Source organism: Anolis carolinensis, chromosome 1, assembly GCF_035594765.1.
Source record: "Anolis carolinensis isolate JA03-04 chromosome 1, rAnoCar3.1.pri, whole genome shotgun sequence".
In the NCBI taxonomy this organism is placed as follows: domain Eukaryota; kingdom Metazoa; phylum Chordata; class Lepidosauria; order Squamata; family Dactyloidae; genus Anolis; species Anolis carolinensis.
In genome coordinates this window covers 229,314,497-229,329,991 of record NC_085841.1, presented here as the reverse complement: position 1 = coordinate 229,329,991, position 15,495 = coordinate 229,314,497, and the positions used below count along the sequence as shown (strand labels likewise).

Below are 15,495 nucleotides of genomic sequence, written 5' to 3'. Positions count from 1 at the left end.
TCATCTTAAAGTACACTATTCAACCTCTATCATTCAGAGGAGGCTACCTGGATTTTGTGTGTTGTGAGTGGCATTTTTTATCATGACAATAATACCACAATTGTGGATCAGAATGTAATACAGAGCAGTTATGGACATGTAACCCCAGGTTATGACTCCAAAACTATAATGTAGGATGTCAACTTACTTCTATAAACCCCTTAGTTTATATTCTAGACATCAGCATGTTATCTATCCAGAAAACAAGAAAAGATATAGAATGCCTATTTTATGAGATACTTACTGACAAGAGGGACACAACTGATTTCATCTGATTTCATAAGCTAATGGCCACTAAAGGCTGCTTAGTACTTGGATAGGAAAAGAACCAGAGCTTTCCATGTAGGGCTAGTAAATAATCCCACTTGAAGCCCTAGAAAACTATTGCTTCCAATTACAGTTGGTGATACTAGACCAGAGTGACCATGTTCTGACTAGAGACCTCATCACATGGAACTGCTTCCCTGTCATAGAACACTTCATCTCCATTTCAAGGACGAAGAAGCACGGAAGCCCTCACATGATGTTTGCCTACTTCTGCCCATCATCTATTGCCCTTCATCTTTGAAATGGAGCTGAAAGTGTGCTGAAAGGAGGGAGTTCAGAACACGAGTGAGTAATAGTGTTTTTACTTCTGGTGCATGCCAGAACTGTCACTAACACTGAAAAACATGTGATGGAATCTGACAGATTCACCTGTGTTGAATCATTTCAGTGATGTGGAGGAATGGGCACCACTTTGTTTTTACAGCATTTTCTCCTTAATAGGAATCTAGGCTCCATAGGAACTTATGGAGGATTTTTCCATTACACTTCATTTTATGAAATGCCCCTCAATGATCCCTCTGTTGTTTAAAGTGGCTTAACAACAGTGTGAGTCCTATTGAAAAGTGTTGTAAAATATACTGATCTCCTCTAGAGGGAGACCACCAAACTGAAAGAAGTGTTAAAAGTGGAGGGAAGATTTCCTTGAAAAAGTGTTAAAAGTGGAGTTAAAATTCTTCTGGTCTACTCAAGGAGAGGAATTCAAAGAGAAAGATGGGAAGATCACATTGAAAGAAGTTTTTAAAAAGTGACATGGGAGGAGATGTCGCCACCTCTAGTGCATGGAGCTTCGAAGAAGGCAATTTTATCCCACTGAAAGAAGAATTTTTAAAATGGTGTCCTGTCTCCTCTGGTGTATGGGGCTTTAGGGACGGCAAGGGATCTGGCTTTTAGATATTGAAGTTTTCCGTGATTTAAAAAAAGTGGCATGGGGAGGGCAGAGAAAAGGATTCCCTGTGCGATGGTTCCAAACGCAGGCAGCAATGGGCGAAAACCTGAAGTGAGAAACATATGTGATGGGAAGACAGAACTCGAAATGAGACAATTGGGGATCTGACGGTACAATTCTCTTTGCCAGACAAACGGTCACTAGTGCTTCTCAAGGTTCATCTAATGAGGTCCTAAGCCTAAGGCAGCTACATATCTTCCTATGTAGCAAAATCCTAGAAAAGATTAGCTGGGAATTCCATCCTGTATATGATGAAGACTATACCAGATGTTTGAAAGGGGAATAGTGTGGTATAATCTCACCATGGTGTATGATCTATTTAGACCACTTCTGCATTGAGCAATACTATCTGTGTGTTTGCCAAGCCATTTTGAGGCACATATTCATCACAGTCTCTAAAAAAAAGTTGTCTCAGGGCCAAAGTAGGGAATATGTTAATGACAGTTATCACTTTGCAAAAGGTACTACCTCAAGTGGTGAAAGACATCTGTTTATCACAGCAAGTGATTTTGGTAATATATTTGCATTTAGCATGCTTTTATTTTATGATTGATCATGCAGAGCTAAACATGGGCTTAATTTGCAAATCCAATGGCTGAGACACAGGTCTCTGGGGCAATTTAATCATAGGAGGGAACACAGGTTACTCATGGGAAATATGCATTCCCCCTTAATGTCTAGTTTGAACCACCTCTGAGATCCTAGATTATAGCATTACTTTGGCAGAAAAGCGATGATGTCCCTGGTGTACCTTCTAAAATTTCTATTTTAGTGGTTATCTTTGTTTTTTCTTATTTCTCTTGTTTCATATAAGAAAAAATGCTCCTCAGGTTAAGGTCTGAATTTTTCCATGCCCACCTTTTGACACTCATTTGTTGTCTTCCAAAATACTTTAAGAAACTTTAGATATGGAAATTGTAATGAAATTATACATCTTCATCTGAAATCAGATTAAAGCTAAATTTTCCCCTTTGGGATATTTATATTAAGAAAAGAGTTAACTCTCAGCTGATCTCCCACTGTGGACTCTCTGCACGAAATAAGTCTTGTACCTCTGATCTGAATTCCACCTTGCCCTTTGTGTCAGGAATTTCTCTTCAGTTGAAAGTACAAGACAATCCCTTGTTCGTGATCTGCTTTAAAAGCATTGCCACTATTTTAAATTACTTACCTAGATAGATTTAAGTGAGATGTTTTATTTTATTCTTTTTTTAAAAAAAAATATCAGTACTTTATCATTATTGTGCTGAAAACTTAATTTAAAATGTGTTGTACAAATAAACCTCTTTTGCTAATCACTTGGTTTATTGATGCTATAACTTTGACTTACAAGTATTTTGTGCTGTATAGAGGCTAGCTGCAGCTGTACATGCATGAGGATAATTTGAATTACAGTTTCATATCTATGCTTGTAGTTTCCCCCCTCCCCTACACACACACACACACACAACCCACATCACCTTAGTTTTAGGCAGTTATATTTCTGTTCTTGTAATATTCCCCGTTTAACAGCTGTCCCATTGCTCCAGATATAATCATGTTTTAAAAAGAAACCCAAGGTTTTTACAAGAAGAGAAATGGAATATTAATGCCTTAAATAATAAATCACTGTTTTTACTTGGCATATTAAGTGTGCACAGGTTTGATTAATCGTAGAATAGCCCACAATTGTTAGCAGACATGAAGGACTTCCTGCAGGACAGAAAATGATCACTTACAATATTTTGCAGGCTGCCCATCTAAACCCATCATTGCCTGGCACCTACACACTAAGGGCAAGGTTCCAGCGAACTTGTGAGTGGGCAGCATGCCATTTGAACAGATGGGCATGGAAGTAGGCAGCCAGTAGACCATGTATGTGCATCAACTGTGGGTGTTGAGGGCAAGATTCCCAATGGAGAGTGTCCAAACAGCTGTCTGGCCTGAGCCAACATGCCTACGACCAAGGAAAAGTGCCATCCCTAAATCCTGCTGAGTTGGATTAACCTTCAAAAAATAAAAATTGCTTCTGCAGTAGCATAAGGTGAGCTTTTGGCTTGTTTAAATCTGGGAGAATGAATTAGGCAGGCAAGATAAAAAGAAGCACTAATGAAGCATCCGCTAGAGGGGAATAAATATAGAGCAAGGAGTATTAAAAAATACCACTTACACAAGGGCATCTCTGAGTAGATATAAGCTGGCAGTTTGCATCATTCTTATTAACTCTACATATTCTAGAATAACAACAAACTTTTCAACATCAGCAGCAATATACCAAAAAAAAACTTTTTTGATTGAAATATATTTATCTCTCATACCACTATAGTTTTGATGCATTGTAATACACTAAAGAAAGCCTGCTGTTTTGGAGGGTTGTAGTTCCCAAACCTAGATTGGATATATGTAGACAAAAAGCTATTAATTGGTGTTAATTGCATAAGATTCTGAATATTATGGATATACCTAGAGTTTTCAGTTTAGCTAAGGCTCCTTCCACACAACTAGATAAAATCCCACATTTTCTGCTTTGAACTGAAATAAATGGCAGTGTGTACTCAGGTAACCCAGTTCAAAGCAGATATTGTGGGATTTTCTACCTTGCTATTTTGGGTTATATCGCTGTGTGGAAGGGCTCTCCTAGTGCTTGCCATAATTCTGCTTGTGCCCATTAACTTCTTTTCCATGTCATATATAATGTTTGGCTGGACTGCAAGCTACCACTTGCCTTTGTGTTGTAGAGTAGATGACTCTACAACCCATAGACTAATCTTCTACTGATTTTATTTTTAATGCCTTTTATGTCTGGATAGCCAAGGGCCTTTCCACACAACCATATATCAAGACAGAATATCAAGATGGAAAATCCCACAATATCTGGTTTGAACTGGGTTATCTGAGTCCACACTGCTATATATTCCAGTTCAAAGCAGAAAATGTGGGATTTTATTCAGCTGTGTGGAAAGGGCCCAAAAATACAGGCTCATGCTCTTAAGAAAAAAAACTGGACACCTTTTCCACAGCCTCCATTAAGCTCCTTAACAATGAGGTTACAATGTTTTTGCCACGCAGGCCAGCACTTGGTGACGCTAGTCTTGAGCCCAAGCTAGAATATTCAATCAGTTCATCTATGCAAACAGGTGTTCAGAAATAGTCTGTTGCTTTTCCCATTCAGAAATGAACCAAACTAAATGTATGACAGTCCCAAGAATAACTCAGTAAAGCACCTTATAGATGAGAGTCTGAAATTCCTTAGTATAGCGTAGGCTGGTGTTGCTCATTCTGTTGTTCATACAAAGAAAAGAGGTTGCTTCCACAAACCCTAATCCACTCCGAGAGAAGGACAAATCAAGTGAAAAATTAATAGTCTTGAAACAAAGTTGTCCGCATGACGTCTGTAGTTCCTAGCTGACATAGGAGGATAGAATCATAGATTTGAAAGAGTCCACAGGGGCCATCCAGTCCAGTCTTCTGCCATGCAGGAATACACAATCAAAACACCCCCAACAGATAGCATGCAATCTCTGTTTTAAAACCTTTAAAGAAGGAGACTCCACCACAATCTGAGGCAGCATATTCCACATTTGAACAATTTTATTAGGCCTGGGCTTCGTATATGGAAGTCTCATTACTTGGAAATAAAGTTGGATGTTTTTTAGATCTGAGCTGGTTTCTGAGGCACGCACACGCATCAGAAGCATACTTTGGATCATTTGTCCCTCTTGATCAGAAATATCGAAACCGCTCGGAAGTCTGACTCAGCAAACTGTGCACTCTCAGTCAAGCCTGATGGCTGGGAGGTGAAGCTTAACATGTGGCTTGCCTCCCAGCCAATCAGGGCTTACGTTTGAGGGAGGGGAGTGGGGTTTGCTTGCCATAACGCTAAACCCTACCGCATGGCCGGAAAGGCTCATTGTGACCAGGAAAGGGACTGTGGTGGGTGGTTTGGCTGGCTGTGTCTGGCTGTCAGGCTCGTTGCTGGCTCCCTGTGTGTGCTACTTGCTTGATTTTTTGTTTTTTTGAAGAAGGAAGGGGGAAGAAGAAGACAGGGAGAGAAGGGAAGAAGGTGAGAGATAGTACAAAGGGAGAAAGAAAGCTGGGTTGTTTTCCAGGCTGTAAGAGAAAGAGAGAGAGTTTGTTTTGGGGGACAGGAAGGGGAAGAGGGCTCTTTTTTAAAAAATAATAATAATAATGTAATTCATAATTTTTTTAAAAAAATCCCTAAAAAATAGTGGATCATCCAAACATTCTGAAATTCTGTGAGCTAACAGTGTATGATGTGTTCTATTATGTAGTAAATTTGATAAGGATAGTTGAAAAAAATGAGGGCGGGAAAAACTCCTGAAGTTTCCCTCCCGGCATTGCTGTTTTTCCCTATTGAGCATGTTCATCCGCGATTAACGAAGCACTTACAAAGATTCAGAAGTTTCATAAAATGCCAAACTTTTTACCTTCAAAAATAGGAAATGACTTTAGAAATGAAGCGCCAGCGCTCCCTACTTTTGATGAGAGTTTAGAACCATTTTTTTCCCTGGATCGCACATGCCTAGTTTTTATCATAAGGAAGTTCTTCCTAATATAAAGATGGAATCTCTTTCTCTGCCAATTGAATCCATAGTCTCTATAGCAGCAGGAAACAAGCCTACTTCATCATGCCACTTCTTAACCTTCTCTTCCGCAGGCTAAATATACATGATTCCCTAAGCTACTCCTCATAGGGATGTTTGAGCATTTTGGTCGCCCTTGTCTGAACATGCTCCAGCTTTTCAATATCCTTCCTGAATTGTGGAAATCTTGAACTTACAGAAATCCCAGCCAGTTTACCAGCTGTTAGGATTTCTGGATGCTGAAGGCCAAAACATCCGGGGACCCGCAGACACCATACTCCTGTTGAAACAGTCTAGAGTCGCACTGGCTTTTTAAAGCTGACACATCACACTGTTAACTCATGTTCAGCTCATGGTCTATGAAGATTTCTAGAACTCTTTTCCACATACTGCTGTCAAGCCAGGTGTCACTCATCTTATATCTGTGCATTTCATTTAACATAATGGAGATTAAGTGTAGCATGCAATGCCTAGTCCTATCCTCACCCCCACCCCCATTGAGGTTGTTAGACAAAAGAGAAGTTTGCATCTAACATGTATTAGGGCTGTGCAAAATTATCGTTAGTCCTCGTAAGTCAGATCGAATAGTTAAATTCATACTTATGACACAATATTTGACATGTGGGACTTGTGCCAAAAACTTAAGAATCAAAACTTAGCCAATACTTTTTCATTTCAATTTTGTAAACCTCGGAAACCTCCCAAAGTCATTTTCATTTTCAGTGTATGCAAGCAAAGCAGAGCCAAAAAGGCTGGAATTCCTATTTAAATTAACAGCCTCTCCTAAATTAATGGCCTCTTTTGAAAATGTTTTTGTCAAAATTTTACAGAATATTTCTGAATGTTGGGAGGAATTATCCCCTGTTGTCTTGTGTCATTGTATAGAAAATTCAAGGAGATAGCTCTTGAGAGTTTTTTTTTAAAAGTTGCTTATGCAAACTTTGAAAATTTCCCAAAGATCTGTGGATAAGTGAAATGTTCTGAGATTTGATGGGCTAACAGTGGTAAATATGTCCTACCATTGTAGCAAGTTTCACCCCAATAGCTATAAAAATGATGAAGAAAGGAGCCCCTGAAGTTTCCCCACTTGCACAATTACTATAACAAAAAAGTAACCAAATTATGTTGCTCTTGTTACAGTAACAAAATGTTCACTAATGAGACTTTAGAAAAGACTGGCAACCTCTAATTTTGTAAAGAGTTTTGAATCATTTTTTTCATCAATCGCACAGCCCTAACATGTATACGGTTGATACAATGGCAGTCAGTAAGTACATATACAGTATTACATTGTGTCCCAGCAATGTAACCCAAATAACTCATACTTCAAGTAAAATAAGATGCACCTGGTGATATGTATTAGTGTGCAGTGTATTGCACTACTAATTGTACAAGGTATTTGTTTTATCTCCATGTAGTACTAGTTTGATGCAATCTATTTTCACAGAACTATTTCTGAATCATGACCCTGGAAGAAATGCTCATGGAATAAAATATCTTGAATCAACTTTACATCAGATGTTATTACTATTTATTTTCTAAGTTGAGTTGTGGGTATACTGGGTGTCTCTCATTATAATGAATTGTCTTGATATCTGAGAATGTACCTACAGAGGCGTGAGCATGAAGGAGGACTCTCTTATTCTGTTAAGAGGTCTATAAGATTTTGATTTATAACTGAACCAAGGGTCAAGGCAAGCAAAGCCATTATCATTATTCTTACACACTCTAGGGAACCGAAGTGTGTACAAAGGGCAGTTGTACTTAAAGGGAGATGTAAGGGGAGAAAATGTAACATTTTCCCCTCATTTGACATTTGTCTATAAAGGAGTGTATGATATGCTCAGAAAGTAAGGACACAGTAGGGTTTTTTTTGTTAACCAATCTATGTCTTAAACAACAAACTAGTACCAAAAGTGAAACAACTGTTTCACTTTTTATGTTTCTAATTTATGAGACTCTAAGTGTCCTATTAAAGTACCACTATTTTCTGCTGCTCTGTATAGCCATTTGCATTATGCAGTTTGATGTCCATGAATTCCTTCTTGGAAGTTGCAAACCGTATTCTGTGTATCATGGTGATCTTAAATGACACAAGTTTACTTTCTTATCACAAAAACCTGTTCAGCATAAAATTACACTGTTAGACCTTGGGTTTTGGCACGATAACAGATATATATACATTTTGCAGAGGCCCTGGCTTTGCAGAAATTGACAATGACTTGATTCCTGGATGCTAGAAGAGCTCTAGCTATACTGAGATACCCTTTAGCTAACTTCAGGGAGAGAGGAAAAATGGAAAAGTTGCTGAGCTTGAATTTAACGAAACCAGATTTGCCCACAGACGTGTAAGCACTTAGTGAGTGGACTTTTTAATGCTCCAGGTGACATTGTTGCTGACTGAAGAATGTTCTTCAAATCAAAAAATTGCTGATAAGCTAACTTTCCCAAACAGGAATCTCCAAAGGTTTGTTAGACTTTTTTAATACTTGAAAGAGACATAGTCAGAATTGTTTATCTTAGTATGGTAGAATGTAAGATAAATTATATCAAGATGTACTTTGTAGTGCTTGCATCAGCATCAGATATACTAAGATGTGGCTGATACGTGCAACAGCCAATACTTCCCCACCTCGGCATCCTCCAGATATGTTGAATTACAACTTCCATCACCCCTGGCCACAGAGGTCTGGGGTACAGTCCAATGTACAGAAGGAATTCCAAGTTTTTATGCTACAGCATACTAGAATGGGGTTTTTTTCGATAAGGTTATTAGACTGAGGGAATGGCTGTACTTTTTTTGTGTAGCAGATCTACAGAGCATTTTTGAAGAAGGCACACTCTCTGGCTTCATAGGAAGGCAAAGGCAATTCCCCTCTGAACAAATGTTGCCAAGAAAACTCTGTGATAGGTTTGATTCACAATAGGTTGGAAATAAATTGAAGGTGCCCCACAACTACAAATCAACACCAGATTTTTAAAATGACTTAGCTTGGGTCCAGATTATCTGAAAGACCACGACTCTTTCTTTTAACTTGTCCCACATTTAAGATCTTCAAAGGAAGGCTTTCTCTCAGTCGCATTATCATCAAAACCACATTTGGTGATCGTACAGAAGAGAGACTCCCAAGTTGTGTAACTCTTTTCTATGGAAGGTACAGTTAGGTCATGTTTTGCATGATGGTATAGAGGGCATGTATATCAAGTTTACGGATGTCATCCAATTGAGGGCACTTCCAGACAGCATCAAAATGTGGGTATAAAAAGCAGGGCAAAAGGTTCCGGGACCTGGCAGCAAGTTGAGCCACAAACCTGTCAGTTCTAGGAAATGGTCCCCTGCAGTCCTCACACCTTCATTTGAAGCAGATTTTACAAGTCTGCAAGATGGAGGGGCGATGGGGAACATGTGGCAGAAGGTTTTTTTTTTAAATGAACACCCTGAAATGTGTTGGAGCGCATATGCACTCAGGTGGAGATCCTAAATTACACACAAGCTGATTTCCTGTCTCTCTCTTCACCCAATTATAAAGCTCTGTTTAGAACAAAAGAATGGTTGCAGAGAGTTCTAATTGATTTCCAGCTGTGCTTCCATTGAGCTACCTATGTGTCTGTGGCTCCATTTTTTAACAGCCAAATCACCTGTTTCAGGCCTTTAAAATGCATACATGTGCAGGGGCATTCCACACAGGTAACTTGGAAGGAAGTCTCATGTTTTCCATGACTGCAGGGACATACACTTATGCGAAGGTGCACATTTTTGGGGCAGAGTCAGGTTTAAGCACATCTTTTAAACCCCCTGCTTTTTAGCTGTTAACCCAATTCTGCCCGTACTTTGGCTAAACATTATTTAACCACCCCCCTTTTAATCCCGGTTACTTCCTGGTTTTATTGCATGTGGAGAAGGGCCCTGAGAGGGATAGTAAATATCCCAGAATTCAAAATGACCTTGACAAATTGGTGAGCTGGGTCCAAATTAACAAAATGGATTTCAACATGAATAAATATACCATGTACATTTATGCAGATAAAATGAAATGCATAGATACTGAATGATGTCTCGTTTGATAACATGTGAAAAAGATTAGGGTACTTCACAAACCACAAGTTCAATATGAGTCAATAGTTGATGCAGTGGCCAAAAAGACAATGCCATTTTAGGCTGCGGTAACATGATTTTGTTAGACTAAACATAAAATATAATTAAGATTGCAACCTTTTAAGTGAGAATAAAATGATGTAGACCTGAAGAGTTTATATTTGGATGTTATAAGCACAAATATGTGTGCCAGATTTGTAGAGCATTAAAAGATATGTGTGAGAAAAAGATAAATGGAACTAATTTATTTTGAATTTACACACATGCGCTGCTTGCATTAATATTAAAGTTCTATCCAAAATCTAAATGGAAAGCCTGAAATCTTAGAAGTTCTCTAAACAGCATCAGCAAATCATTCTTGTTTACCCTACATGCTAATAAAACAGAAGCATGACACTCCTGAAAACAAGATTGCAAAATACAGAAAATGTGGTCTGACATTTTTTTTCTCCCCAAAGGAGGGACTGCCGCTAACGAAAGTATTTCTTATGAAGGCTCGATTGCTTAAGATGCAGAATATTAAGAGAGAAAAACACTTTAGGACACAGCCATGTCACCAGCTGTTACTCATTCCTAATGAAATTGTTAAGTGATATTCCTCATAAATAGGTCAGTGAAACTTTTGAATCACAGAGACTCTTTTCTCTGTTTTCTCTGTGAAATGGTATTAAATTTAGAATGGGTAATTCATTAAGCTCATTAGCTATCACAGGGAGAGTGGAGCACTTTCTAAATGTAGGTTTCAGGGCTTAAAATGTTAGTGCTTACAAATAAACATGAAAGCAGCGTGTGCCATAAAATATGTGATCATAATATTTTAAAGTATATTTCGAGGGAGGCCCTCTGGATTAATTATGAACATTTTGTGTAGTCCGACATTAAGATATAAACAGCATATATTAAATTTGCTTTCCTTGGAAAGAAAGCAGGATGTGTAGTTAAAAACCAGTCAAAATTTACTGATATTTCTATTTGAAACCAAGATAAGAAATGGTTTTATATGGTTCGGCTTCATATTATGTTCTCCTTTAAAATTATGCCACAGTTAAAAAGTAGTGATATCTGTTGGTTGTTAAGTATTAAGAGTGGGAGCATCACCCACTTTCACCAGGCAGGTCAGTGAAACATCTTATGTCATGGGGGGAAAATGAGACATCACTTAATAATTAATGAATATTGTTGAATAAATGTAAACTAAACACCTGAATTTTCCAATGATCATACCCTTCAACTGTCTTGGTTTGGGAGGAACTATCTCAATTCAACATTTGTCATCCTGTATTTTCAGCTACTTTTAGAATGTCCCAGTTTTATCTCTCCTCCCACTTTCCTTTTTGTTCCCAGCTTACTTCAGTAACTTTGAACTGAATTCAAAGTGCAAAAAGTTGGTTCTCTGGCTTAGCAGGGAGTAAAGGAGTGCCAGAACCGTGCACTTCCCAGTAGACTGACGCAAAAGCAAACCACTGCAACCTCTTATAGGTTGTTTTGTTTTCTCTCATTTTCCCATCTTGATATCATCTGATGTTGCTTGGCCATACAAGTCCCAGGCTTCATATGAGAAATGCTAGAGAGTATGTGACCATTCCAATAGCAAACTTCTTAATAACGATGAAATATTTATTTACATTGCTACTGAAAATAATATGTTTTACTTTATTTTATTTTTGCTACATCAGATGAAAAACTTTAATTTAATGGGTGACTCTTTCAACCCTGGTAATAGAAAGCAGGATGTGACGCAACAGAAGTGTCTGACTGAAGGTCCACGGAATATACCTCATCACAGATTCTGAAATGAAGACTGATTTTCACATTAGTTGTAATCATATCTCTTTATCTGGAATTAGAGAGAAAATAAGATTAAAAAACATTTCTGATGGATTGCCAGCACAGCAGGGACGAAAACAAAACAATCAATCATAGGTATTAAGTCTGCTTAATTGTGGCTTTGATGCTGGTTTGTGTTTGATCCTGAATGCTGTCAAGGCTAAGGAGAGCTAAAACTTTTCATGGGGTGTTAAAAGAAAGTTGCATTCCTGTCAAAGAGAAGACATGCAGACCTTCAGAACCATTTGTGATTGTTTATTCCACACATTTCCTCATGTAAATCTACCTTTCTACACGTCTTTACATGTGTAATAGACTGGATCTATTATTATAAGTAAGCCTTCTACATAGCAAGCTTTCTGCTTGTTGAGATCTTCAGATGAGGTCCTATTGTCATGCAATCACAGTTGTGATTCTTTGTTGAGGAAACCTGCCAAGTGAAATCACTGAAGAACATTCAATATTGAGAACTTATCTACACTGCAGATTTTTAACTTGGTTCCATTCTCAGAAACAGATTCCTAGGATCTGAAGAGAACTCAGACAAATGCTATTCTGGTGAATAGTTCTCTTAGGTGGTAACTTTCTCTATGTTTTATTGCTTTTATTTTCATTATGATTGTTAACACCTATTTGCAAAAACAACTATTTAAAAATTAATTAAATCATGTACCTTATCATAAGGAATCAAAGGGGCCAGGCACTTCCATGCCTCCTACATCACGTCACAGCCGTACAAATTGGAAGCCAACTAATATGCATTTTGGGGGTTATGAAGCTACCAGAACTGCGGTCTCTATGAGGAAAAAATTGGCTGTATTTCATTCATAATTTAGACTTGAATTAGCAACATTAGGAGCAGGACTGATATTAAAATGTGCCAGGGGAAATAATCCAGGAAAACATAGGGGGTCCCATTGATACAGACTTAAAATAATGTAAACTCATTACATCAACAATAATTACATTAAAGTTAATAACCATTCAGCAATTGATTCAAAGGATCTGCTGTAGGTGTAACTATTATTTTACTTTCCAAAATTATACAGAAATAGAATATTAACAGTACTGGAGATTTCACTTATCTAATGCCCTGCTCTAGAATAAGAACACTGGTTATTAATAGTGCTCATTTCCAACAGTTCTGCATGCAGGACTTTAATCCAAATCAAGAAAAAATGCCTGGGCCAGAGTCAACATGACAGAACTTTCTTCCCTTCCTCTTTTCCCTTCAGACATTCAAGATCATCTATGTTTTTGGGTGGAAGCAGCAACCATGCAGAGAGGCAAAATTGGCCCTCCCGATTCTGTTGATAAAATCATGGACCAGTTTTTGACATATGTCTCTGATTGGGCTTAGACCTTGACTTCATCCTATTTTGTTCATCTTGCTAACTGAGAAGTTGCTGCTAACTGAGAAGTTGCCAATAACTGGGAGAAAAATAAAGTGGGACACTGTGAAAGCCATCCTCGGCATGACTATCAGCCTCCTCCCAGTAGACTCAAATCAAGCAAAAGCTTCATGAAAACTACCACTTCTCTTAATGTTCCTCCAGCAACAGCAGGAATATCTCTCTGGGCAGCTAAACCAGGAAATCCCAAATGGCTGCCCCCCCCCCCCAAGGGTCTGCTTCCAGGGGCAAACCAAGAATGGGTAATTTGGAAGTCCCTGAACAGACTCAGAAGTGGAATGGGCGGATCAAAAAAACAACCTGGCAAAATGACACTACCTAGAAGAATCCTCCACCTTGTGCGACTATGGAGCACAACAGTGAACTCCGCATCAGTATGCTTGTCCATAATGCCATGCCTCATGCACAGAGGAAGAATTGTTTAAAGCTACAGACAATACAGTTGCTGCTGCTTGTGCTCCCTCTATTTTATTAGTTGTATACTTATTTATTTATGCAATGCTTTTGACACGCAATAAATAAATAAATTTTGTTCATCTGCTGATGAACCCATTCATTAGTAGACACAATTTTCTAGCTCTTCCCACTGCTGCAGTAGTTGTGACATAAACAAGTATTGTTTTCCTGTTCTGATATGATAGACAGCTATTAACCAAATGACATATGAGAAATGTTATTTTCCATTTTCCATATTGCCCGAGATTTTGTTTTCATTCATAGCATAAATCCATATTTGCGTAAGGATGGTGGGGGGAGAGAGAGGAAGGGAAGGTGGGAATCAAGTCATATCAGTTGCCACAATAGCAGCCCTCGTGTATCTAGGTAAGGGGAGCAGGCGGAATCTTGCAAGAAGAATGAGATGAATAACTTACAACTCTACATGTTTTTGATTATTGTTGTTGTTGCTGTTATTATTTTTCTAACCCTCCTCTTCCAGAGGTGAGACAGCAGGGCTCAACACAATTAAAAAACAATATATAAACAAAACCACATAAAACAATTTAAAACATCTGGATAAAAACACATAAATATAATATTAAAACAAGCCAGGACACTTTAAAATATTGTATACATAAAAAAATGCCAATGGGTAGGCCTGCTTTTAAAAAATTAAGACATCATGTTTACTTGTTGAAACTCTTCTGGCAGGTCATTCCACAGTCTAAGGGCAGCTGAAGAAAAAGTACTCTGGATAACAGTAATAATTAAAGGAGCTTGGGTGCCTACCAATTTTGTATTTTATTTTGGAAAATAGAGCTATTGTCCAAGCTTAGTAGTGTGCAAAGGAGCATGCCCTGGATGAAAGAAATACTAACCTTCTCTTAAAAAAATACCTGGAGTATAAGTATTAATGAGCTCATACTTGAGCTGTTCATACAAAGCTCTGTAAAGTCATGTCTAGTTGCTGAGTATTATAATTAACACTTATAGATTTTATTAACATGCAGGCTTTCCTCACTTAGTGCCATGCAAACTGTATATGTTCTGTCAAATTATTTTCAGTCTATCATTCTATGTAACAGCTTTGTTTGATTTGATACAAGCAGATTTTGACTTGTAAATGGATGTATTTTCAGATATCCCGTCACAGAAGGAATCATTCCCAACATAATTTAACACTTCCTGAGTTCATTAGCCCACTGGAGCAAACGGTAAGCAATTGTATTACAGAATTTAAGATTTATTGATGTAGTTTTTTACTTTAGATTTCATTAATCAAAATGTAATGCATGAGTTTTGAAGGATAAATACTTAAGGCTGCAGATGCCTTAATATATTAATAGAGTAAAGAGAACCAAAGATTTGGGTGAAGGTTGGTTAAACAGCGAAAATAGTAATTTTAGAAACTACAAGCCATTGCAGTGAGTGATATACAATTTCAATTACGCATTAACTCAAGAGAATTAAAGCTGACATTTCAGTAATACTAGTAGATATTTATTTTAGAATGACTTTGGTTTTTATAAAAATGAATGGCTGTTTAGCAAATTAAGTGTAATTAAATAAAATGCTAGGTGAACTTGATTTTTTAAAAGTGTTTGCTGAATCAATGAGAGGAACATATTATCTTAGTATAAAGAAATAATTTGGTCTCAAAAAAACTTCAAAAAAACTCTCGCTCACACCTCAAGCTGTGAGGAGAGGCAGACAAGAAATAAAATGTATTATTATTATTATCATCATTATTATCATTATTATAATCATTATTATTAACATCATTATCATAATTATCATCATCATCATTATTATTAAATCAGTGTTCCT

General features: G+C 37.6%; 1 protein-coding gene across 3 annotated transcripts in view; it reads left to right on the top strand.

Moving 5' to 3' along the window:
- Positions 1-15,495, top strand: part of arhgap15 (Rho GTPase activating protein 15) — a 505,752-nt gene that overhangs the window by 38,277 nt on the left and 451,980 nt on the right. For all 3 annotated transcript variants that reach the window (XM_008112886.3, XM_008112893.3, XM_008112901.2), the window contains exon 3: positions 14,808-14,882. In XM_008112886.3, coding sequence (XP_008111093.2) covers positions 14,808-14,882 — 75 coding nt within the window. The remainder of the gene's footprint in view (positions 1-14,807; positions 14,883-15,495) is intronic.